Below are 25555 nucleotides of genomic sequence, written 5' to 3'. Positions count from 1 at the left end.
AATGAAAGCCATTGTCAATAGTGTTATCAAATGAGACAAACTCATCAACATATGGCTTGAGTTTCTTCAGGACCATTTGTGCCGATGTCACACAAAGGAAGTTAATTGTGGTGATTAGAGGTAAAGGAGTCCGGCCCCAGGTCATCACTGGGAAGGCCCAATCTTCTGCTTCATCAATGACCTTTCCATTACAAGGCCCGAAGAAGGGATGCCTGCTGTTGATTGCACTGTGTTCACTTCCATTGGCAACTCGAAGCACATTCAGCAGCCTGTAGGCAGCAGGAGCTCCTTGTCATTCAGCTGTGGATGGATAAGTGGCTAGTAACATTCACAGCATAAAATATTTGGGGAATACAAAAGAAAATTTAACCACTTAACCTTGACATTCAATAGCATTTCCCTTGCCAAGTCTCCCACTCTAGTATTCAAGGAAGTCCTACTGACCAGAAACCCATATGGACCAGCCATACAAGAGCAAACCAAGGGCATGGTATGCAGCAGAGCTAACAACTCTAAAGAAGTTGGAGAGCTTTCAAGGCAAAGCAGCTCATTGATTCACCATATCAACTCCATAAAACAGTGGGATTTGGATTAAATGTCCACCATCTAAATAAGGTACCACAGTTACTTGTTCTATCTATTCTAACAAGTCCTTCTAGACCTATGACTTTTACCCATGAGGTCAAGGTGAATGGGAGCACAACACCTGCAGGTTTGCCCTCAAGTTAAACAGGAATCTTACTTGAGTTTCTCCTGAACTTTTGTGTATTGCCCTCAAGCTACACTCTATTCACAGTTAGAACTAAATGGCTGGTCTTCCATTGTTACTGGGGCCTAATGCGACATTAGTGCAGGAGAGAGTGAATTGGTGCTTCAGTCCTCATAATCCGACTCACCAAAAACATCATACTTTGACGAAGGGCTCTGGCCTGGCATGTTGTTTATATAACTTTGCTTCCTATGTATGCTGCATATCTGCTGAGTTTCTCCAAGACCTTTGTGTGTTAAACTACAATTGCAGTGTGCGCAGACTTTTTGGTTTAGCTCCATTTTGTACATTTTGAGCAGAAAACACTTCTTCAGAAGGCTTTTCTGGTGTACCTAGACTTTACTGTGCAGTTGGTAGTGAGAATAAGACCATGCTTTGCCTGACATTATGCAGTTCTCCAACTAATCTTCTTGTTTTACTTTATATTTGTACAGGGTGGCATGGGAGTAGCACTGTTAACCAACCCTGACAAAATTGAGGCTGTAAGTAATTGTACTGAACTATCTTCAAATTGTTTGCTGTTGATTAGAAAGCAAATACAGAATTGAAGTTAATATCATTTGATGTTGGAATCCATGCCTTGAAATTGGAATGTTGCCAGTGTTAGTGTTTTGCAAAAGATTGAATTTGTGGCTAAGAAATTAAGAGGGACCTGGACATTATGTTTGCACTCTACAAACTTTAGGATCAAGGGAAATGTTCGAATTATTATCCTTACTAAAAGTTTAACTCCACTGTGTCATTCAAAAGCTGTGCCTTGAGGCCCATTTCCTTTTATTCCCCCAGTAGTGGCAACCTTTTGGCTTTTCCTTACCTAGTGAAGAAGATTCTTGAAGCAGCCAGCTATTGGGTGAGACATTAAATGGAGGTCCACTCAAAGGCAAAAGATGCCATGGCGCCTTCTCAGTTAGGCACAGCAAAGCTCACCAGTATAATGTTTAGTCCCCACGTACATTATTGAAATGACGGATGGTCAGGTGATTATTATTATGTTGCTGCTTGTGCAAAAATTGGCTAATCCAACATAACTGACCATACTTCATTAAAAAATTTAAGTAGCTGTAATGTCTGCCAGGCTTGTTGAAAAACCCCATTTTGTAGATGGGCTGTGAGCTATGAGTTCAGCCTGTTCAAAACCCTTATAGTCCTTTCAAGAGGAAATGGCTGGCTAGAATGTTTCACCTGAAATAAGAGAAACAAGAGGAACTCTGCGGTGACTTGGAAGAAGAGGTTATCATTTGGAAAAACCCATGATGGGGCACGTTTCTTTAGCAAGACACTGAAGTGACTAATTGGAGGAAATCAGTTTGTGTGTGTCCAATGAGCAGCAAAAATCTCTCTAAAACCTACAAGAATGTTCCTGAATTGTAACCATTTACCTTTAGTGAAAATTCATAAATGTTAAATTCTTTGCACAGCATAAGAATTGGCTTGGAGGTTTGAATCGGGTGGTGTACAACTTCCCAACTTTGAATATTATTGTAAAGTTGCACAATTACAATTTCTCTTTTTTTGAGAAAGGGGATAAAGTAGCATAGGTCAATGCTGAAATGAATAAAATAGGTGAACAACAGTCTGAAGAGATTATTTGAATGGAACGAGGTGTGATTGAGTGGGGAAGTAGATACACCAATATTGAAACATTTGATTACAGTGTGGCATATGGTTCATAGATTGATGGGAATTCAGGGATATGGATAAGCAAATATGCCATTGGTACAAAAAAGACTGATGCCTTTTACGTTGAACAATAAGAATTTTATTGGTCAAAGAAAGGAATAAAGTTTATTAAAGATTATTATCATGGTGGACGTTTAATGACATTTGACCAATTGAAAATTACTTATGGAATACAAAAATAATATAATATTTGGATACTATCAATTAAAGGCTTTTTTAATAGGAAAATTTGACCTCATTATATTTATTACCACAAGAAACTATTGAAACTATTATAATGAATCCAAATATTAAACAATTTATTTCAGTAATATATCTTTTATTTTTAAAAGGAGTTAAGAAAAAAAGACTTTCATAAATCCAAACAGAGGTGGGAAGATGATTTGGGTATAGTTATAATTGATGAAAATTGGGCCCAGATATGTCATGACAGTATGAAAAATACAATAAGTGTTAGATATAGAATGATACAATGTAATTTTTTGCTTCAGTTATATATTATGCTTAATAAATTGAAATTAGACTTGTTAGACAAATGTTTCCAATGTAAGCAAGATACTGGTACTTTTATTCACTCTACATTGACATGTCCTAAATTGAATTCCTTCTGGACTAATTTGATTGATTTGTTTTACAACAGGTAATAGGGATTCCACGTTCATGGAACCCTATGTTATTTTTGTTAGGAGACGTATCAAAGATTAACTTGGGGTCCAATTTGGAATAGTCTCAGAAGGAGTTTTTAAAGATTGCATTGGCAGCTGTGAGAAAATGTAATGAAGTTTCATGGAAATTGGAAGCAGATCTAGTACTAGATCTGTACTAGAACATTTTCATAATAAAATTCAAAGTTGTATACCTTTGGAAAAAATTAATTTAAGGAATAAATATGGAGATTTTTTTGAAAATCTGGTTTCCATATATGCAGAAGATTGATGTTACTTTATAATGAATTATTATATTAATATTAAGATTATTGGCTAAATTTGAGGTAATTTGTCACTCCCTGACCTCATCCTATGATGTAATATGTTTATATTATATTTATTTAATATTGGGTATAACTGCATTTATTATATATATATACATAATCTTTATTGTTAGATTGTTATTAACATATTATATAGTTGTATAATGATATCCAGTAATATTGTTAAATTAGTTCTTTTTCTTCTTTCTTTTTTCTTTGGGGGTATTTCTGTGGGATGGAGTAGATAGAGGGAGAAAAATGGAAAAAAAGCATGTATATTTTTGATTAGATTAAGTTTTGATTATGTATATAATTTGAATATGTGTGTCAATAAAATAAATTTTTAAAAAAGGTTACTTAGAGAAAGGTTGAATAGGCTAGGACTTTATTATCTAGAGCTTTGGAGATTTGATAGAGGGATATGGAAAGGATCAAGGCAAGCAGGCTTTTTCCACTGAGATTAGGTGAGACAAGACCTCGAGCAAAAGGATTGAGGGTGAAAGGTGAAATGTTTAAGGGAACATTTGGGAGAATCTGATAAATTTGAAATCTGAATTTCTTCACTCAGAGGCTGGTGAGAATGTGGAATGAGCTTCCTGAGGAAGTGATGAATGTAGGTTTGATTACAACTTCTAAGAAAAAATTGGATAGTTATATGGATCGGAGGGGCATGGAGGGCTAAGGTCCGGGTACAGGTCGGTGGAGGTTAGCGAAAAATAGTTTGCCATGATTAGATGGGCTGAGTGGCCTGTCTCTGCTAGTGTTCTATTGTGATTACAATATTCTAAAATCTATTTTTCTGCTAAAGCTGACAGCATTTACTGGGCTGTCTGTTGAAATGAGGATGATGGTGCTGGCATTTAGAAGAATATTTTTCACACTGAATTTTATTAAAAAATGAACATGAAGTGGGCACTTTATTAATGGTGTTTCCTTGACTGATTGAAAGGTTCTGTGATGGCTGTCATTGTATTCAATTTCAGAAAACTTTAAGAGAATTGAAGTAAAATTGCTTAGAAAATGAGAATTTGTGTATATAGATGGACTAATGGATATAAATAGCAAAGAATGTATTTTGTTTGGCTTGCATGAGTTGGAGGATAAGTTATAATGTCAGGAATCTTGCACAGTGAAGCTGATTATCCATGGAATTGTTAAAGGGGCAAAAAATAGTTGTTCATTTAAGCATAATTTACACTGATGTTCAACTACAGTGGAAGATACTCTTCTGAAGAAAATGCACTTAACTCTAAATTTGAAAGATGTGAGTTCAGGGTTCACTCCAGAAACTGTTGATTCTGCCTCGCCAGTCCATCCCACTACCTGTGCTTCATTGAAACCACTTCTCCATTGAACATTGGACTCCATGATCACTTGTGTGATTCAAACTCTCATGATGTCTGTTTTCTTACCTTCTCCACTTTCTCTGAAACTTAAAACTTTACTTACAAGTCTAAAGAAAGACTGTCAACTGAAATGTCAACTCTGTTTCTGTCTCCACAGCTGTTGCCTGAACTGCTAAACATTTCCAGCATTTTCTGTTTGTTTGGTCTAAAGCAAGGTTTTCAAACAGCCCCTAAACTCATATACCACCTTCAGTAATCCCTATGTCATAACTGCTCTGTGATTTAGTAAGGGATTGCTTAAGGTGGTATGTGAGTGGGGGGAAAAAAATTTGAGAACCACTGCTTGAGACCCAATTGTTACTGAAATATTTTGCTTGAGAAAAATTGTCATTGGCCCATTTCCTTTGGCGTTATTGCACATAATGAGTCGAGGAGGTACGATTAAAACAGTGGTTTTCAAACTTTTCTTTCCACTCACATACCACCTTAAATAATCCCTTACTAATCACAGAGCACTTTATGGCATAGGGATTGCTTAAGATGGAATGTGAGTGAGGGGGCAGTTTTGAAAACGACTGGTCTAAAGCTTGGTTTGCCATACCAAGGGTCATATTTGGTATGTATGACATCAAATAACTGTATCACAGTAATCCACAACACTGTAATCAATAACTGTGGATAGTTTTCCCACCCCATGCCACAAACTTCATCATTTTCCATTTAAAAATGCTGCTTCTATATTTAAGATCTTTGAAGCATCAGGGATTGAATGCACATGAGGATCTAAAGAGTCTTGGCACCCCCCCCCCCCCCCCCCCAACACACTCAAGAATTAAAGCATTCAACTAGAATTCACTGCAACAATCCATCTATTTCTCGAAATCTGCTGGCTCTGCATTATTAGAGAGCTAAAGGAAATGGTGATTAATGGCTGAATCCCTAGGATCAATGCACAAGCATGGGAAGACTCTCTCTTCAGGGTCTCTGTGATTTGTTTGAACAGAAAACTTGACTATGTATTTCTGTAACCCCAGGGACTGAGAATTGAACTTTGCTGAGTTTGAATCAGAAAGTGTTTAAGGGAAAGAAAAATTGGATCAGAAAAATAAAAGTTAAAACAAGTATTTGTGATAATTATGGATACCAGAGAAGTTTTCTGACAGTAGTTAGCACTTTTGTATTTAAAATAGACAAACGAATTTGCAGGTCAATTTGGTTACGAATACTACTGAACATAATTAGCCTTTTTGTTAATTCACTTGTTGCTAAGGCCACAGTTTCATGTGCAAACAATCAACTAACTTGTGTCCATGGGAATTTATTTGTGGAATTAAAAAAAAACTTCTGCAAACTGTTCTCGTAAACTTTTTTTTGCCATTGCCGAATCTTAGATGAATGTTTAACTAGTTTTGTAATGCTGAAGGAGACAATACTCAGAACTAACTTTGGAAAAAGAAAACAAAACTGACAGATGTTTTGCAACAACTGGATGGCTTCTATCCCAGCTGTTTAACCTGCTGAGCTTCTCCAGCATTGTGTGTTTTTATTTATCTCAGCTATGAGTCTTCTCTTGTGCTTTCCTAGGCATAGCTATCAACTTTTTTTTAATGTGTGACCTTCCTTTTTATCCTTAATTAAAACAGAATAAAAAAAAGTCAGCAAGATTTTGGTTACTTCTGCAAGTTAGACTATAATCTGAACTGATTAATAATGATATATTTTTTATTTTCTCCATATTATTGTACTTGGGCCCACTGAAACTGGGTAACAATTCCTTCCATCTTTTTAAATCTTCCTCCAATCTTTTTAAAAGTGATAAATAATTCAATTTTTTCAAATTATCCCCAAATATTTAACCCCCCCCCCTCATTTTGCCATTTAAATTTTACTAACCTTTTACGTTGTGTATAATCTACATTAACCAATGGCATAATTTCACTTTTATCCACATTAACTTTATTTCCTGAAACTAATACATATTCTATTAATCTTTCATTTAATCTATTCAGTGAAATTTCAGGTTTAGTGAAATACACTGTAACATCATCTGCAAAAAGACTAATTTTATAAATTCTGTCTCCCATCTCAAAACCTGTAATTTCCTCATCCCCTTGAATCATTTCAGCTAACAGTTCTATTGTTAATACAAATAAGAATGGGCAACCCTAGCTAGGAGACCTTCCTAATCTAATCAAACCTGATGTTTGACCATTTACTACTTCTTTCATCTTTGATTCATTATTGATATATTCCTTTTATATTTTATTAAATAGAGAAATTAATGCTTTTAGATAACTTTTTTTTATCTCTTTATTTCATGTAAAATGTTGCCTTCAATTTTGCCAGCAGAAAAGGTTGGACTCCTACATCCTAATATTCAGTCTTCAGTCAATAACTCTGCACCTCTTGCTTTAGAAATAATAGTGAATGTTTCATAGAAGATAACTTTCCTCATTCCTTTATCTCTGCTGCTCTGTGCCATGACATCCCCAAACTCGGCCTACCCAGTCATTTTTACCTTTTTTTTTGCAGTGTAAAAAACTTTGTTGGATTTTTGTCTGAGAGGCAGCAAACTATTCGAACTACCTTATCCTTTAAATGACACTCACCTATCTCTCTTTGCTTCCACTCCAGTTTTGTAGCTTCTGAGATAGCTGCTAAGGGCAATGTGGGAAACAGTGACTTGTTCACAGATCTAGTGGGTGGTTTTTAAGGTGGTGCCGTCCTGCCACTTTTGCTGGGCTTTTTCATGCTTCCAACCTGATTTCCAACCTGAATGCTCCTTCTCCCCTTTGAAAGGTATGGCCCAGGGATTCCCAGGAGTTGATGGAGATGTTGTATTTATTCAAGGAAACTTTCAGCATGTTCTTGAGCATTTTTGTGTGCTTCAGAAAACTGGTATCTGACATGTGAACAATTGGCCGGCCCAGTCTAGCGAGTAAGATCTTGCTTCGGGGGAGGTCAGTCTGTCAGAAGACTGAACACATACTTAACCCTGAGGTTGGTTCTCTTATCCTTTTTGTGAATTCAGAGGATTTTGTAGAGTCAGCAATAGTTTTTATCTTTTCAGTACCTTGATGTGTCTGCTAAAAGTTTGTGCAGGCATCAGAACCATATAGGAGGTTGTGGGATGGCACGTTCACAATGTATGTTGATGGTTTCAGTGGTTGTCTAACTGTGACTGAATAAACATAACGTGTCTGAGATGTAAAGCTGGCCTGCTCCTGAACTTCACTGAGACATCACAAGAGGGCAGAGTGTTCCTTCGCCTTGTGTTTTCACTTTAATACTGAAATTCAAAGAGTTGGTCCATTCTAATTAGAATTCTTTACTGTCACTTCTTGAAGGACAATATTAAACAGGAATTAAAATTCTTTGCTGAATCATAACATTAATTGAAAATCAGCCGCATCTTTTGATACCAAATGAATCAAAATTTAACTGGTGTTTTGATTTACAGATGATATTCATGCTTCTGTGCTCTGTACCCCTATGAGATGTATATTTAATCATTAACCATCCAGCGAAGGAGATTATCACCAGTTGAGCTCCTATTTCTGTTGGGATATTTCCAAAATATTTTTATCAGCGTTTTAGAAGTGTGCTTCCCTGTGGAACATGGCTGCTTTAACCATCCAAGTTACCTGGTTGGAAGGATGGTCGGAGAAACAGAACACATACTCAAGCTTGGATATGCAGAGCAGACACAACAGCAAAGCTTAGAGACATTGTTTATGTGGTCGATCTTGTGGCAAAGAAGGGCACCCTCAAGCCTCCTCTTCTTGTTGCAGTGTGACAGAAAATCATTCTGTCCTCACCATGTGTTTGTGCATTGTCAAAGTTTCCCCCAAGACTGACTATAATTCAAAGTTAGTCCTCAGCAAATTAATGAAATCATGAGGAGCAAATTTATTCTTGGTGTCATGTCTTGTTATAAATCTGCAATGAACAAGTGTGAATTCTAAGTCTTCAGCTTTCAAGAGGAATCTATTAGGGGCAGTTATTTGGAATCCCAATCCATGCTCCTGCATCTAAGGAGAACATTCAGTTTATTTGTCAAATTATACTTGGTACACTGGTCTTATTATGTTAACTCTAATGAATATACAACCTTTATAAAGTAGAAGACCAAGAGTGTGCGTGTACAGTATTGAGATAAAATGGAAACAAGATCAATTAGTACAAAGCATGAGAGCACGGTTGTGGGGTTTATTCAGAAGACTGATGGCTGTGGGTGCGCAATTTCACACTTAATAGGAGGAGGGAGAAGAGTGTCGTGGGTCCTTCAGTATATTAGCTGCTTTTCCAAGTCAGTGGGAGAGGCAGACGGATTCCAGAGAGGAGATGGAATTTTGCACAATGTCTTGAGCTGCAGTCACTACCTTCTGTAGCTTTTTTGGATCTTGAACAAGTATGTTTTCAATGACGTACTTGGAGAAGCTTTTGAGGGAAGTGGGTGTCATGCCAAACTTCCTTAGTCTTCGAAGAAAGTAGAAACATTGGTGTGTTTCCTTGACTGTCGTGCCAACATAATTGGTCCAGGTCAGGTCAGAGAAAATATTTATTCCTAAGAGCTTGAAGCTGTCTACTGTGTCCACAATAATTCCCCAAATGCATTGTCCATATAAACCTGTCTGGACTGACTTAGGTTTTGATTCAGTTACACTGCCTGTATTGTGTAGGTCACATTCTGCTCACCTGCACTGTATTGGTCTGATTGTCATGAGTTTCCTGTATTGGTCTGATTGTCTTGAGATTCCAGTCAGGTGATTAAAGCCAGAAAATTTGAGCAGATCTGCTAGTTTTTAAGGGGAAAACCAGCAGGAGGTGTCAGAGAGAAAGAGAGAAAACAATGTCAGTGAAGGGAGAAATGTTGCTTCCAGGAGAAAAACAATGCCAGATGCTGGGAGAGAGCCACACAAGCATGAGGAAATGCACACCCAGAACTAGAAGCAGGAGTTGGCCACAACAACCAAGGTGTCTTACTGCCAATTAAAATTGTGGTTAATCTGTACCTGTCCTTGGCTTTAATTCAAAGAATTGTCAAGACCACTGTGACTTGTCCCTGATCAATCATCCCCTTCAACAGTATCCAAAACATTATACATTTTATTGAGGGGTACTCAGCACTGACTGCCTATTGCCTTCCCTATCCTAACAGTCATGCAGTTATCTGCCTCTTGCCTTTAGGGTATGACTGTCTCCTTATTGCTTCTGTCTATCACCCCCTTTGCTTCCCAAATGATCCAAAGTTCATCCAGCTCCAGTTCATTAACGTTGTCTATAAGGAGCTACGAATGGATGGACCTTGCAGGTGAAATCATCAGGGACAATTGTGCTGTCCCAGACTTTACACATCCTGCATTCAGAGCCTAGCCTGCCCTAGCTGCCATCTACACTACCTACTCTTTGTTACTATGCAAAGATCTTACCTGACTTGGTCAGTTGTATGTCCTTAGCTCATCAAAGCCTCTAAATCCCTGCTTCTACTCTGGGCAACTCCACCCTAGCAGCTCCATTTGAGCTTCCCTTCCTTTTATTGGGTACAGCTAATTTTGGCCAATGGAGAGATTTAAATGAGCACCTAGGTCTCTTGCTGCTTTTCAGCTGCACCTCCTCTCACTCACAGTCCTGCCCTCGCAGTCCCTGATGAGATTTAAATGAGAGGTAAGATGTACTCTGTCAGATTGCCTCCAAATCTTACACATTCATTAAAATCGGAGTGGAAAGGAAAGATCAAAGGAGAAAGGAAGTGATCTGTCTCACTCCTGTTCGCTTCCTCATTGTCACCTGATGATTCTCTCTTCATGGTTGTCAGCAGAATCGTAGATGTCATTGAAGAAGCATACAGAAGTGAGAGATTAGCTAGTTGAGTACTGTCACAACAACAACGTTGCACTCAAAATTTTGGCAATATTAAGGAATTGATTTTGGACTTCAGAAAGGGCAAACCAGGTGAATAACAGGGAGAGGGTAAGGAACTTTAAATTCAGCATCTCTTAAGATGGATCCTGGGACCATCATGTTCATGCAATCAAGAAAAAGGCATGCGAGTGGATCTATTTTGTTATGAGTTTGTGCAGATTTAGTATGTCACCCAAGACTAACGTGTACAATAGAAAGTAGTGTGACTGCCTGCATCACTGTTTGGTATGGAGATGCCAATGCACAGGACAGGAAGAGGCTACAGAGAGTTGTAAACCTGGCTTGCACCATCATCGGCTTTAGTCTTCACTCCATCAAGAACATCTACAAGAGGTGGTGTCTCAAAAAAAGGGCTTCTATCATCAAGACCCCTCACCACCCAGGCCATACTCCCTTCACACTGCTATCATCGGGAAGGAAGTACAGGGACTAGAATCTTTTTCTTTGGCTTGGCTTCGCAGACGAAGATTTATGGAGGGGGTAAAAAGTCCACGTCAGCTGCAGGCTCGTTTGTGGCTGACCAGTCCGATGCGGGACAGGCAGACACGATTGCAGCGGTTGCAAGGGAAAATTGGTTGGTTGGGGTTGGGTGTTGGGTTTTTCCTCCTTTGCCTTTTGTCAGTGAGGTGGGCTCTGCGGTCTTCTTCAAAGGAGGCTGCTGCCCGCCAAACTGTGAGGCGCCAAGATGCACGGTTTGAGGCGTTATCAGCCCACTGGCGGTGGTCAATGTGGCAGGCACCAAGAGATTTCTTTAGGCAGTCCTTGTACCTTTTCTTTGGTGCACCTCTGTCACGGTGGCCAGTGGAGAGCTCGCCATATAATACGATCTTGGGAAGGCGATGGTCCTCCATTCTGGAGACGTGACCCATCCAGCGCAGCTGGATCTTCAGCAGCGTGGACTCGATGCTGTCGACCTCTGCCATCTCGAGTACCTCGGGTGTGAGCGCTCCAATGGATGTTGAGGATGGAGCGGAGACAACGCTGGTGGAAGCGTTCTAGGAGCCGTAGGTGGTGCCGGTAGAGGACCCATGATTCGGAGCCGAACAGGAGTGTGGGTATGACACCGGCTCTGTATACGCTTATCTTTGTGAGGTTTTTCAGTTGGTTGTTTTTCCAGACTCTTTTGTGTAGTCTTCCAAAGGCGCTATTTGCCTTGGCGAGTCTGTTGTCTATCTCATTGTCGATCCTTGCATCTGATGAAATGGTGCAGCCGAGATAGGTAAACTGGTTGACCGTTTTGAGTTTTGTGTGCCCGATGGAGATGTGGGGGGGCTGGTAGTCATGGTGGGGAGCTGGCTGATGGAGGACCTCAGTTTTCTTCAGGCTGACTTCCAGGCCAAACATTTTGGCAGTTTCCGCAAAGCAGGACGTCAAGCGCTGAAGAGCTGGCTCTGAATGGGCAACTAAAGCGGCATCATCTGCAAAGAGTAGTTCACGGACAAGTTTCTCTTGTGTCTTGGTGTGAGCTTGCAGGCGCCTCAGATTGAAGAGACTGCCATCCGTGCGGTACCGGATGTAAACAGCGTCTTCATTGTTGGGGTCTTTCATGGCTTGGTTCAGCATCATGCTGAAGAAGATTGAAAAGAGGGTTGGTGCGAGAACACAGCCTTGCTTCACGCCATTGTTAATGGAGAAGGGTTCAGAGAGCTCATTGCTGTATCTGACCCGACCTTGTTGGTTTTCGTGCAGTTGGATAATCATGTTGAGGAACTTTGGGGGACATCCGATGCGCTCTAGTATTTGCCAAAGCCCTTTCCTGCTCACGGTGTCGAAGGCTTTGGTGAGGTCAACAAAGGTGATGTAGAGTCCTTTGTTTTGTTCTCTACACTTTTCTTGGAGCTGACTGAGGGCAAAGACCATGTCAGTGGTTCCTCTGTTAGCGCGAAAGCCGCACTGTGATTCTGGGAGAATATTCTCAGCGACACTAGGTATTATTCTATTTAGTAGAATCCTAGCGAAGATTTTGCCTGCAATGGAGAGCAACGTGATTCCCCTGTAGTTTGAGCAGTCTGATTTCTCGCCTTTGTTTTTGTACAGGGTGATGATGGTGGCATCACGAAGATCCTGAGGCAGTTTACCTTGGTCCCAACAAAGCTTGAAAAACTCATGCAGTTTGGCATGCAGAGTTTTGCCGCCAGCCTTCCAGACTTCTGGGGGGATTCCATCCATACCTGCTGCTTTGCCACTTTTCAGTTGTTCGATTGCCTTATATGTCTCATCCAGGGTGGGAACCTCATCCAGCTCTAGCCTTAGGGGCTGTTGAGGGAGCTGGAGCAGGGCGGAATCTTGGACTGAGCGGTTGGTACTGAAAAGAGATTGGAAGTGTTCTGACCATCGGTTGAGGATGGAGATCTTGTCGCTGAGGAGGACTGGTCCGGACAGGGAGTGGGAGGCGGCGGCCCCAGTCCAGGCACAGGGAGAGCAGCAGCGGCCCCGGCCCCGGTCCGGGCGAAGGGTAGACGGCGGCGGCCCTGATACGGGCAGGAGCAAGGGGGAGGCGGCGGCCCCAGTCCGGGCAAAGGGAGAGCAGCGGCGGCCCCGGCCCCGGTCCGGGCGAAGGGTAGACGGCGGCGGCCCCGATACGGGCAGGAGCAAGGGGGAGACGGTGGCCCCGGCCTCGGTCGAGTGAGGCAGACGGAGGACCCGGTCCGGACAGGGAGTGGGAGGCGGCGGCCCCAGTCCAGGCACAGGGAGAGCAGCAGCGGCCCCAGCCCCGGTCCGGGCGAAGGGTAGACGGCGGCGGCCCCGATACGGGCAGGAGCAAGGGGGAGGCGGCGGCCCCAGTCCGGGCACAGGGAGAGCAGCGGCGGCCCCGGCCCCGGTCCGGGCGAAGGGTAGACGGCGGCAGCCCCGATACGGGCAGGAGCAAGGGGGAGGCGGCGGCCCCAGTCCAGGCACAGGGAGAGCAGCGGCGGCCCCGGTCCGGGCGAAGGGTAGACGGCGGCGGCCCCGATACGGGCAGGAGCAAGGGGGAGGCGGCGGCCCCGGCCTCGGTCGAGTGAGGCAGACGGAGGCCCCGGTCCGGACAGGGAGTGGGAGGCGGCGGCCCCAGTCCGGGCACAGGGAGAGCAGCAGCGGCCCCGGTCCGGGCGAAGGGTAGACGGCGGCGGCCCCGATCCGGGCAGGAGCAAGGGGGAGACGGCGGCCCCAGTCCGGGCACAGGGAGAGCAGCAGCGGCCCCGGCCCCGGTCCGGGCGAAGGGTAGACGGCGGCGGCCCCGATACGGGCAGGAGCAAGGGGGAGACGGCGGCCCCGGCCTCGGTCGAGTGAGGCAGACGGAGGCCCTGGTCCGGGCAGTATGGACCGACCTAGGAGGGGAGGCAGGCCCCTCCAGCCCGGGTAAGAAACCTGCATAGGAGAAGGCCACTCCGATATAAAACCTACGACCCAAGGACCTCGCTGCCATGTCCCAGCTTGCTTGGCCACGGCACACGAACCATGGGTGTAAAGGGTGGGGCCAGTACTGCGCGCACTGCACTCCACCTAAAAGCTCCTTTGCGCTGGCCCGAGGACAGGTCCACGTCCTCCCCCTCCACGTCCTCCCCCTCAAAAGATGCTCACAAACTCAAGCTAGCATGCTGGAACATCAGAACCATGCTAGATAAGACTGACAGCCATCGACCTGAACGTCGGTCTGCCCTCATTGCACATGAACTCCTCAGACTTGACATCGACATAGCCGCTCTCAGTGAAGTCCGCCTGGCAGATGTAGGCAGCTTCCAAGAACGCGGCGCGGGCTACACACTCTACTGGTCTGGCAAGCCTTCGGATGAACGACGCCTATCTGGTGTAGGCTTCATGGTCAAGAGCTTCATTGCCTCCAAACTCGAAAACCTTCCGACAGGCCTCTCGGACCGAATCATGTCCATGCGACTCCCACTTCAAAACAAGCGTCACATCACCCTCATCAGTGTCTATGCTCCAACCCTCCAGGCGGAACCAGCAGAAAAGAACAAGTTCTACACCGACCTGCGCAACCTCATCCAACGTACCCCTACAGCCGACAAGGTTGTCATCCTGGGCGACTTCAACGCTCGTGTCGGCAAAGACTCAGAAACCTGGCCAGGAATCCTGGGCAAGCATGGCGTCGGCAAGTGCAACGACAATGGGCGCCTCCTGTTGGAGCTCTGCGCAGAACAGCGGCTTGTCATTACAAACACCCTTTTTCAGCAGAGGGACAGCCTTAAGACCACCTGGATGCATCCCCGATCCAAACACTGGCACCTCCTGGACTACATCCTGGTGCGAGAAAGTGACAAACAAGATGTGCTCCACACCAGGGTCATGCCTAGCGCGGAATGCCACACTGACCACCGGCTGGTTCGCTGCAAGCTCAACCTTCACTTCAAGCCAAAGCCCAGGAACAATAAAGCTCCCAGAAAGAGGTTCAATGTTGGAAAACTGCAGTCAGACGAAGCGAGAGGAAACTTCCAGGCAAACCTCAAAGCAAAGCTCGACGTTGCAACCCGCCTCACGGACCCGTCCCCTGAAACCCTCTGGGATCAGTTGAATCCACTGAAGAGGTACTGGGCTTCTCCTCCAGGAAAAACAAGGACTGGTTTGACGAAAACAGCCAGGAAATCCAGGAGCTGCTGGCAAAGAAGCGAGCTGCCCACCAGGCTCACCTTACAAAGCCGTCCTGTCCAGAGAAGAAACAAGCCTTCCGTCGCGCATGCAGCCATCTTCAGCGCAAACTCCGGGAGATCCAAAATGAGTGGTGGACTAGCCTCGCCAAACGAACACAGCTCAGCGCGGACATTGGCGACTTCAGGGGTTTCTACGAGGCTCTAAAGGCTGTGTACGGCCCCTCACCCCAAGTCCAAAGCCCGCTGCGCAGCTCAGGGACTAGAATACTCTTCATTATAAAAACAGCTTCTTCCCCTCCACCATCAGATTTCTGAAAGACAATGAACCTCTGGACACTACCTCACTTTTCCCTTTTTTGCACTAATTATTTTTTTTAAATCTTGTATTTAGGAATTGTAATTTATACCTGTAATAGAACCATAGGACATTGCAACACTGAAACTGGCCCCTTTGGCCCTTCTAGTCTTTTTTTGCTTGGTCTCACTGACCATAGCCCTCCATACCTCTCCCATCCATGTCCCTGCCCAAATGCTTCTTAAATGTTAAAATTGAGGCTGCATTTACCACTTCAGTTGGCAGCTCATTCAGCATTCCCATCACTGTGTGAAGAAGTTCCCCCTAAACATTTTCCCTTTCATCCTTAACCCATGTCCTCTGGTTTGCATCTCACCTAACCTCAGTGAAAAAAAGCCTATCTACATTTACTCTGTCTCTCCCCCTCATAATTTTAAATGTCTCTATCAAATCTCCTCTTCCCCCCCCCCCCCCACCTCATTCTTTTATGCTCCAAGGAATAAATTATTAACCTCTCCCTGTAACTCAGTTCTTGAAGTCTGGGCAACTTCCTAGTAAATCTTCTCTGCACTCTTTCAATCTTATTGCTGTATTTCCTGTAGTTAGGTGATCAAAACTGTACACAATACTCCAAATTTGGTCTCACCAGTGCCTTGTACAATTTTACTATAAGATCCTGACTCGTATACTCAATACTTTGATTTATGAAGGCTGTCTTTACAGTCCTATCTAACTGTGATGTCACTTTCAGGTAATTATGTACGTTTCCCAGATCCCTCTGTTCTACCACACTCCTCAGTGCCCTACCATTTACCGTGCATGACCTTTCTTGGTTTGTCCTTCCAAAATGCAACACCTCCCATTGTCTGCATTAAATTCCATCTGCCATTTTTGCAGAAGGCTGCTGCCACAAAACCCCAAATTTTGTGACACTTGTTTATAACAAACCTGATTCTGAAAGTGGACTGAGGGTGGCAGAGTAGGAGACAAGAATGCACACTGGGAGAAGGCAATAAAGAACATTTTGAAAAATGAGAGATGGAGAGTTTGATTCAAGCTGCTGAGCTTTGGTGTTTTCTCTTTGCTGATTGCTTCACTTCTCTGAAGTTGGCTTTTTCTGATGATGTGTGGAAGTCAATAACTTGAAAAAAAAAATCGATTTGAACTTTTATGAAAGTTACTGTTTGTTTTGTATGGAGCATTTCATGTCACTATGGATTCTCATCAATTCACCTATTGTACTAACAGCTCAACCGAGGATGCCTTTTCAACAGTGCATCTCTCTGTTTGACTCATTTGGACAGCTCTAACTCCTATATTAGAATGCTATTCATCGACTATAGCTTTGCTTTCAACACTGTTGTCCCCTCTAAGCTGATAACCAAATTTTGTCTGCATGGTATCAGCCCATCCCTTTGTAATTGGATTTTGGACTTCCTAACTAACAGACCTCAATCTGTTAACCTGGGCAATATTTTCTCTTACAGTCTTACCTTGAATACCAGCGGGTCCCAAGGTTGTGTGTTGAGCCCCCCTTTGTATTCCCTCTTTACCTCCGACTGCATTCTTATGAATAGTACAAATTAAATAATCAAGTTTGCAGATGACACCACAGATAGGCCTGATTAAAGGGGAAGATGAAGCGGCCTATAGAGATGGGGTTCAGCCCCTGGCCTTGTGGTGTGCCGATAACAACTTGACGCTGAACACTCGGAAGTCCAAGGAGATCATCATGGACTTCAGATGTGCCAGAAGCCACATTCACATCCCAATTTATGTCAATGGAGTGGTGGTAGAGTGTTTACCAAGCTTTAAATTCCTTGGTGACCATATCTCTGAAGATCTCACTTGGTCCTTGAATTCTTCAATTCTAATTAAAAAGACACAACAGTGTCTTTATTTTGGATTTATTTATATATACGGATGTATATATCTCCATTGGAGCGCTTACACCCCTAACGTCGAAGTACTCGAGATGGCAGAGGTCGACAGCATCGAGTCCACGCTGCTGAAGATCCAGCTGCGCTGGATGGGTCACATCTCCAGAATGGAGGACCATCGCCTTCCCAAGATCGTGTTATATGGCGAGCTCTCCACTGGCCACCGTGACAGAGGTGCACCAAAGAAAAGGTACAAGGACTACCTAAAGAAATCTCTTGGTGCCTGCCACATTGACCACCGCCAGTGGGCTGATAACGCCTCAAACCGTGCATCTTGGCGCCTCACAGTTTGGCGGGCAGCAACCTCCTTTGAAGAAGACCGCAGAGCCCACCTCACTGACAAAAGGCAAAGGAGGAAAAACCCAACACCCAACCCCAACCAACCAATTTTCCCTTGCAACCGCTGCAATCGTGTCTGCCTGTCCCGCATCGGACTTGTCAGCCACAAACGAGCCTGCAGCTGACGTGGACTTTTTACCCCCTCCATAAATCTTCGTCCGCGAAGCCAAGCCAAAGAAAAAGAAAAAATATATACATATATATATATTTTTTTTAAAATATATATATATATACATACATACACACACAATTGAGAGTGTGCTAACGTATGGTCTTTCAGTGTCTTGCACATGATCGCAGGGACTCCAGCGGGTAATGAAAACTGCCCAACAGATTATTGGAGTCCAATGGCCTACCATCGAAAACATCTATAGGAAACAATGTTTTAGCAGGGCAAGAAACATCAAATATCCAACACACCCAAATTACGGACTATTCACTCTTTTCCCATCAGGCAGGTGCGACGAGAGCCTTCATCGTGCACCAGTAGGGTCAAGAAAAGGTTTTTGTACAAAGCTGTGACTATGTTGAACACTGAATCACGGTGCTGAGTGATTCTGCACTCAGAATGTAAGATCAGTACTTTTTAACAGTAGAATAGTATTGTTGTTGATTTTGATTGCAAGTAGCATTTTTTTTCAATTCCAGTTGATGCTGATTGTATTGCATTGGCTGGTTTACTGATACAGTGACAATAAAGTGACTCATCGTCATGGAAAGTACAGCAATTAGCACCGCTGCCTCAAATCTCCAGAGAACCAGGAGTGAGCATGGCTGCAGTGTGTGGAGTTTGCACATTCACCCTATGACGACATGGGTACCTGCCCAGGTGCCCGGGTTTCCTCCAGCATCCCCAGGACATGCTGGTAGGTTCATTGGCAACGGTAAATTCAAAGACCTGTTGATGGATAAGTGATAGGTCACCAGGGTGTCAGGAAATAAGAGGGAGAATGGGAATGTTGAAACCGTTCTGCTAAGCTAGTATGGACCCAGTAGGCCAAATGGCCATTTTCTACAATGTATTAAGTAAGAAGTAGTAAAAATATACAAAGCTTTAGTCATTTAAATTAAATCAGTCACATTTACATCATGTTGCGTAGTTCCGGTGATGTTGAAAATATCAAAGACACACTATTCATTTGTTCATTGTTCCTTTCTGAATGTAATTTTTTTTGATTATCCTGTTAAAAATCGCGTCACATTTATGTGGGAGCTTGATGATGGTAGACTTTGTGTATCTACACTTATAGATAAAGAGGAATTGTTATCTATAAACAAAGTTGCTCTTTGCATCCAGTAATTGAATGCCTCATTTGAAACACTTGAAAGTAGGGAGGTGCAATCTCACCTGGAGATTTTCAGTAATATATCTTTCTCCTTTTTCTGAAAATATTCTATTTGGAAATAAGTTGTTCTGAAAAAGAAGCAAATTCAGTGCTGGGACGGGAAGCGTCTGAAGAATTATGTGAACTTTGGATTTCTCCCTGTAGTGGAATTTGTTCTGAAGGAATAACTGTGCATAAATAACATAAAACATAATTGCTTAACAGGAAAGATTAGTACTAATGTTGTTGTTTACTTATTGCATGTTTAAAGGTTTCAGTTCCTGTCTGTCCTTTTTTTAATTCCCTCTTGGCTTCATGTTGGTTGAGGGGCTGAAATCCCTTCAGTTTGTTTTACAGATGTTTCAAATCTTTAGGGTGATACCTGATAGAGAGCCAGTAATGGAAAGCAGACCGATGATGGACATTAACGTTTGAAAAACATTCATGCTATCCTTGAAGGTTATTTCTGCCTAGATACTCATGACCAAACATCTGGAATGCTTTCATCTATTCTTAAATAAAGTAAATTGAAACCTCTAAATGCGTGAATGGCTTCAATGAAAGAGGTCACAAGGTCACAGATACTGGATCCTGTTTGTTCTCTTCTTAATTGAGAATCATTTACTCAATTGAGAATCCAGATGTTAGGAGTAAAGGAGAACTGAGGCTGAAAACTTGTGGTCTAAGAATTCTAATGTTCCTTAAAGGGTGTACGGGATGATTGAGGCAGCATCACGCTGTGAATGTTACGTTGTTGCGGCAGGGTCCCTACTGTCATTTAAGAGAAGGTTGGATGTTTATATGGATGTGAGGGGATTGGAGAGTTAAGGTCGAAGAGCGGGAGGGGGAGCTAGTGGAGTTGTTCAAATGAACTGGCGCGGACTCGAAGGGCCAACATAGCCTGTTTCTGTGCTGTAAACTGTTATATGGTTACATTAACAAGTAGGTTGCAAAGGCCAGCTTCAGGAGGTAAGGGGTTATGGCAGGCATCCAGTCGTGATATCTACTTCTAGTAGGTCACCTCAGCCTCCTTCATTCAAGTAAAATAAGCCCAGGTTATCCATTCTCTCCCCATAATTAAAGTGCTGCAATCCAGGCACATCCTGGTGAATATCCTCTGCATTTTCTCCATTGCAGTCACAACCTTCCAATAATTTGGCAATCAGAACTGCACATAGTACACCAAGTGCAGCGTGAGGTTGACAGAATTTAAAGGGGTATTATGAATTTGTTGAGTGTGCTCTGGTTTTGGTCTTCTTTAGTCTGATTTTCTTTGGAGCTGTGAACTAATTTTAGCTTGTGTTGTGGAAGATTGAGGTTCAGATTACTGAGATTCCTAATATACAGGGAACAACAGCATTTGAACAACTGAATTTGAGATTTGTTCAGTTCTAAACCAAGCTGCTGCAAAAAGATATGGTGCACCTGGCTGAGGTACTCAACAAAAACTTCAACTTGTAGAAATGAAACAAGAATTAAAGTTAATTTTTAAAAGAATTCAAAGATGATAAAGGATTACACTGCTTTTCTACTTGTACTAATATCACATTTTTTACTCTATTCTTTAGATCCTTTCTACTCTAGTTAAAGGGATCTCGAAGCCAGTGACATGCAAGATTCGAATTTTGCCATCTGTAAGTGTCCAGATATTTACTTTTTATTTTGTTTGTTATAACTTTCATTGTCATAATCTGTCTCAGTCATTTCTGTTATTGAGAGAAAAAATCCAGTTTCCTCATAACTCATCTCATAATCCACCTTTATCAAAAGAAAACTTTGGGAGTAAGAATCTGATTCCACCAGAAGTGACTGAGCAACTGTCAAACAGAAAAGTTCTAATGATATGATTTAATATCGAAAAACCTGCCAACTCACCTGATCTGGCCTTGTGTGATTCCAATTCCTCTCCTATGTATTTGACTCTTTCTTGCCTTCTGAAATGATGCAGCAAGCCACTCGGTTACAGGTGGACCCTTGTCACGGAAATTCACCCTAACAGAATCAAAAATTGCTTCGCCAAAAATTTGAGATATGGAATAACACTCACTCTCAGAATTTGTTTTTTTTTAAAGTAAATAAATTGACACAATTTTTCAATTTGGGTATTTGGCGCACATGTAAAGCTTTTAAGTTTTGGAAAATGAGATACAGGCCATTTTCTAGGAATGCAATCCCCCAAGATTGTGGGGGTCACCTGTACAATAAACCTGTCTACCACCACCTTCTCACACCTTCAGCAGATGATCTATAAATGTCAGCCTTAATTTGAAACTTGCATTAAGATCAAGTGTCACATCTCTCAAAACTTCATTAAATGCAAAGATGCTTTAATGATAAGGGTATTTAAATATTGTCTAAATGTGTTTGTTATAAATAAGAACTGCTGGAATGTGATGACCTAATGGCTATGGTACTGGATTTACAACTCATTTATAACAAAAATAGTGAAATGGATTCAGACCTCACCATGGTAGCTTGGGCATTAAAATTTAGTACCTGATAATTATACATAAGTACCATGTACAGATGCACCAAAAATCCCTATTTGCTCAACCATGCAGGGTACACAAGGTACACTAACTATGATAGTATAAATTAAATTACAAGGATATGTCAAGACAGAAAAAGAGATAATAGATTTAAAAGAATAGTGTGGTGACACACATTTGCAGCGGCAAACCGGCCCTGCTTGTCAAGTGCAGTCGATAGGGCAGCCGCAGCGAGGATGGCGTCGCGGGACTGTCTCTTCCAGTCCAGACCAGAAGGGCTCGTGCGCACTCGCTTCATCGTGACACAAGTGTCGAGACTTTAGAGGCGGGACCAGAGACGGGCTTAAAGGCTGCAGTGTGGAATTCAAATTAAAGCAGCTGTGATACTCAAGCTCTCATAAGGGTTTTTATAAGCTCTCTTAAGGTATCATAACAATACCTGTTGACTCAGTCCTTTCATTGTGCTCACTCACAACATGCTACATTGGTGACCCCACGGCCCATCACTGCACACAGCCAATAACACCTCCATCAGAACCTTTGGAAAGAGGCAAATTCCTGTATGTTTTAGTGGCATCACATTCAAATGGTCCTTCACGCTGGCCTCAGTGGAGAAACATCTGTTGGGCTCAGATTTCCTGTGGGCACACTCCCTACTCGTGCATATCCAGGGTAGATGGCTAGTCCGTGCTGAGACTTTCCACACCACACAGCCGTCAACCCAGCTCTCCTCTGTGAAAACTCCTCTGTGAAAACATTCTAAAGACTCGACACAATGGAACCAACAGCAGTAGGTGCTGTTGCGTTGAAGCTGCCAACATTCTGGATGAACAGGCCCCATACTTGGTTCGGCCAAGCAGAGGCCCAGTTCCAGATCATACAGATAACCTCCGATTCGATGAGATACTTCTACGTCGTCAACTCGCTCAACCAGAAGCCGCCTCACGAGTCTATGACCTCATCCAGGCACCGCCATGAAGTCTGCTTTCCATTACTGGCTACCTATCTGGTATCACCCTGAAGATATGAAACATCTGTAAAACAAACTGAAGGGATTTCAGCTCCTCAACCAACATGAAGCCAAGAGGGAATTAAAAAAGGACAACCAGGAACTGAAACCTTTAAACACAAGCAGGAAGTAAATGACAACATTAGTACTAATCTTGCCTGTTAAGTCATTATTCTTTTATGATATTTATGTACGGTGCATGGTTATTCCTCCAGAACAAAGTCCACTACAGGGAGAAATCCAAGGTTCACATAATTCTTCAGATGCTCCTTATAGCATGAACAGCCTTTCATGGCGCGAAAGGGCTGCCAGGCTTCTTCACTTGGATAGCCTAGGTGATAGGACCCCCTCTGCCCTCATGGATGAGATGCATCACATTCAAATGCCACTGATGGAAGGGCACAAGCCCTGCCTCATGTTCAAGCAGACATTCCTTGAGCAGATGCCCGAAGACATCAGTCTCCTGTTGGCCGACGCGTATTTCAGCGACTCACGCAAGGTTGCGGCATTAGCAGACATCCTCTACCATTCCAAGTGTCAAGCCACAAACGCAGTCAACCACGTTAGACGGCTGCTGCCGAGGACAATGCCCAAATCTAGCCCACCACATGAGCAAGTCCCACTCTGCCAGAGAACAGAAAGGTCCAATCCCAAATGGTGTTCCTATGTGCGTCTGCATGCAGGTGCCACCAGCCATTTTCATTCCTGGGAAACGACGGGGCCACCCACTGTTAGTGGCTGTGATGGCTGCCTGACCGAATAGCATTCTCCACGTCTGGGACAGCATCTCAGGCCGCAGGTTCCTCACAGACACGGAGGTGGAGATAAGTGTCATACTCCCTATTGCATTCGAGACCCCACGGCCCATCACTGCACACTGCCAATAACACCTCCATCAGAACCTTTGGAAAGAGGCAAATTCCTGTATGTTTTGGTGGCATCACATTCAAATGGTCCTTCACGCTGGCCTCAGTGGAGAAACATCTGTTGGGCTCAGATTTCCTGTGGGCACACTCCCTACTCGTGCATATCCAGGGCAGATGGCTAGTCCATGCTGAGACTTTCCACACCACACAGCCGTCAACCCAGCTCTCCTCTGTGAAAACTCAACACAGATTTTCCCTCCATTCTGCGTCCGCAGTTCATGGCTGCCCTGCCAAAGCATGGCATCCAAAATCACATCGCTACCAATGGCCCACCATTGCATTCACGGGCCCGCCACCAAGCCCCGGATAAACTTAACCTCGCCAAGGAAGATTTTAGATGCATGGAGGAGCTTGGCATCGTCTGCTGTTCCGATAGCCTGTGGGCCTCACTCCTCCACTTAGTGCCCAAGTTCAACAGCAGCTGGAGTCCCTGTGGTGACTACAGGCACCTTAACAATGCAATGACGCCAGACTGCTACCCAATTCCCCACATCCAAGATTTTGCAGTGAACCTCCACGGGGCAAAGCTGTTTTCTAAAGTCAACCTGATACAGGGGTACCACCAGATCCCTGTTCACCCAGAAGATGGCTATCATCACCCCATTCGGCCTGTTTGAGTTCCTCCACTTGCCATTTGGTCTAAAAAAAAAAACGTGGCACAGACATTCCAGCTCCTCATGGACACAGTTGACAGAGACTTGTCAACAGTTGACATCTACCTTGATGACATCCTGGTAGCTAGTAACACATCGGAGGAGCACATAACACACCTAGGCAAGCAGTTCAACTGCCTCGTACAATTTGGCCTCACCATTAACCCGGAGAAGTGCCAGTTCAGACTCACGGAAATAGACTTTCTGGGTCACAAAATTACTAGAGATGATGCAACCCCCCCCACCCAACTGATGGATGCCATATGATGGTTTGCCAGGCTGACTACACTGAAGGGCCTGCAAGAGTTCATGGGCAAGGTAAATTTTTACAACAGATTCATCCCCGCAGCAGCCAAGATTAAGTGCCTTCTCTTCACTCTAATATCTGACTCGAAGAAGGAGCTGGCATGGACAAACAAAGCTCATAATGCTTTCAAAGAGACGAAAGAGGCCCTGGCCCAGACGATGATGCTAGCCCACCCACTAATGGATGTACTGATGGCCTTCACAGTTGATGTGTCCAACACAGCAGTAGGCGCTGTCCTGAACAGTTTGTGGACGATTCGTGGAGACCCCTCGCCTTTTTCAGTAGCCAACCTGCATCTGCCCATACTGAAGTACAGCGCATTTGGCAAAGAGATGCTCGCCTTCTACCCGGCCATCTGCCATTTCTGCTACTTCCTGGAAGGGCATTCATTCACTACCTACACCGATCACAAAGTGCTCATTTTTGCCTTCTCAAAATCCTCCAACCCATGGTTCGCCGGACAGCAGAGGCACTTATCCGATGTCTCTGAGTTCATCTATCAAGAAAACACAACATTGTCGCTGATGCACGCTACAGGCCAGCAGTCAACACAATCTTGCAGGGCATCGGCTACGATGATCTGGCCTGCACACGGCAAGATGACCCTGAAACACTCAGCTTCAGAACTGCGATCACAGGATTGCAGCTCCAAGACCTCCCACTTGATGCCAAGGGCACTATGCTCCTCTGCGAGTTAACCACAGGCCAACCCTGACCACTGGTCCCCACCCAATGGAGGAGGACAGTTTTCGACATAATCCATGATGTGTCGCACCCCTCAATCCACACAACAGGTGTCTGCAAATTTTGTTCGGCATGGCCTGTGCAAATAGATCACGGAGTGGGTGAAAACCTGCAACAGGCTCCCAGGTGACCAAGGTCCAGCGGCACACCAAGCACCAACTCCAGCAGTTTGATGCCCCAACCTGCAGGTTCCAGCACATCCACCTCGACATAGTCGGACCCCTGCCAGTTTCCCGAGCGTCACATTGGCCC

At 43.7% G+C, this 25555-nt stretch overlaps 1 protein-coding gene across 2 annotated transcripts in view; it reads left to right on the top strand.

Annotated features, from left to right (window-relative positions):
* The window catches only part of dus2 (dihydrouridine synthase 2), an 86695-nt gene that overhangs the window by 23157 nt on the left and 37983 nt on the right, over positions 1-25555 (top strand). For both annotated transcript variants that reach the window (XM_069901543.1, XM_069901542.1), the window contains exons 7-8: positions 1204-1251; positions 20744-20809. In XM_069901543.1, the coding sequence (XP_069757644.1) occupies positions 1204-1251; positions 20744-20809 (114 nt within the window). The remainder of the gene's footprint in view (positions 1-1203; positions 1252-20743; positions 20810-25555) is intronic.

The sequence above is a fragment of the Narcine bancroftii genome, chromosome 10, assembly GCF_036971445.1.
Source record: "Narcine bancroftii isolate sNarBan1 chromosome 10, sNarBan1.hap1, whole genome shotgun sequence".
In the NCBI taxonomy this organism is placed as follows: domain Eukaryota; kingdom Metazoa; phylum Chordata; class Chondrichthyes; order Torpediniformes; family Narcinidae; genus Narcine; species Narcine bancroftii.
This window is presented reverse-complemented; position numbering and strand designations above follow the sequence as displayed.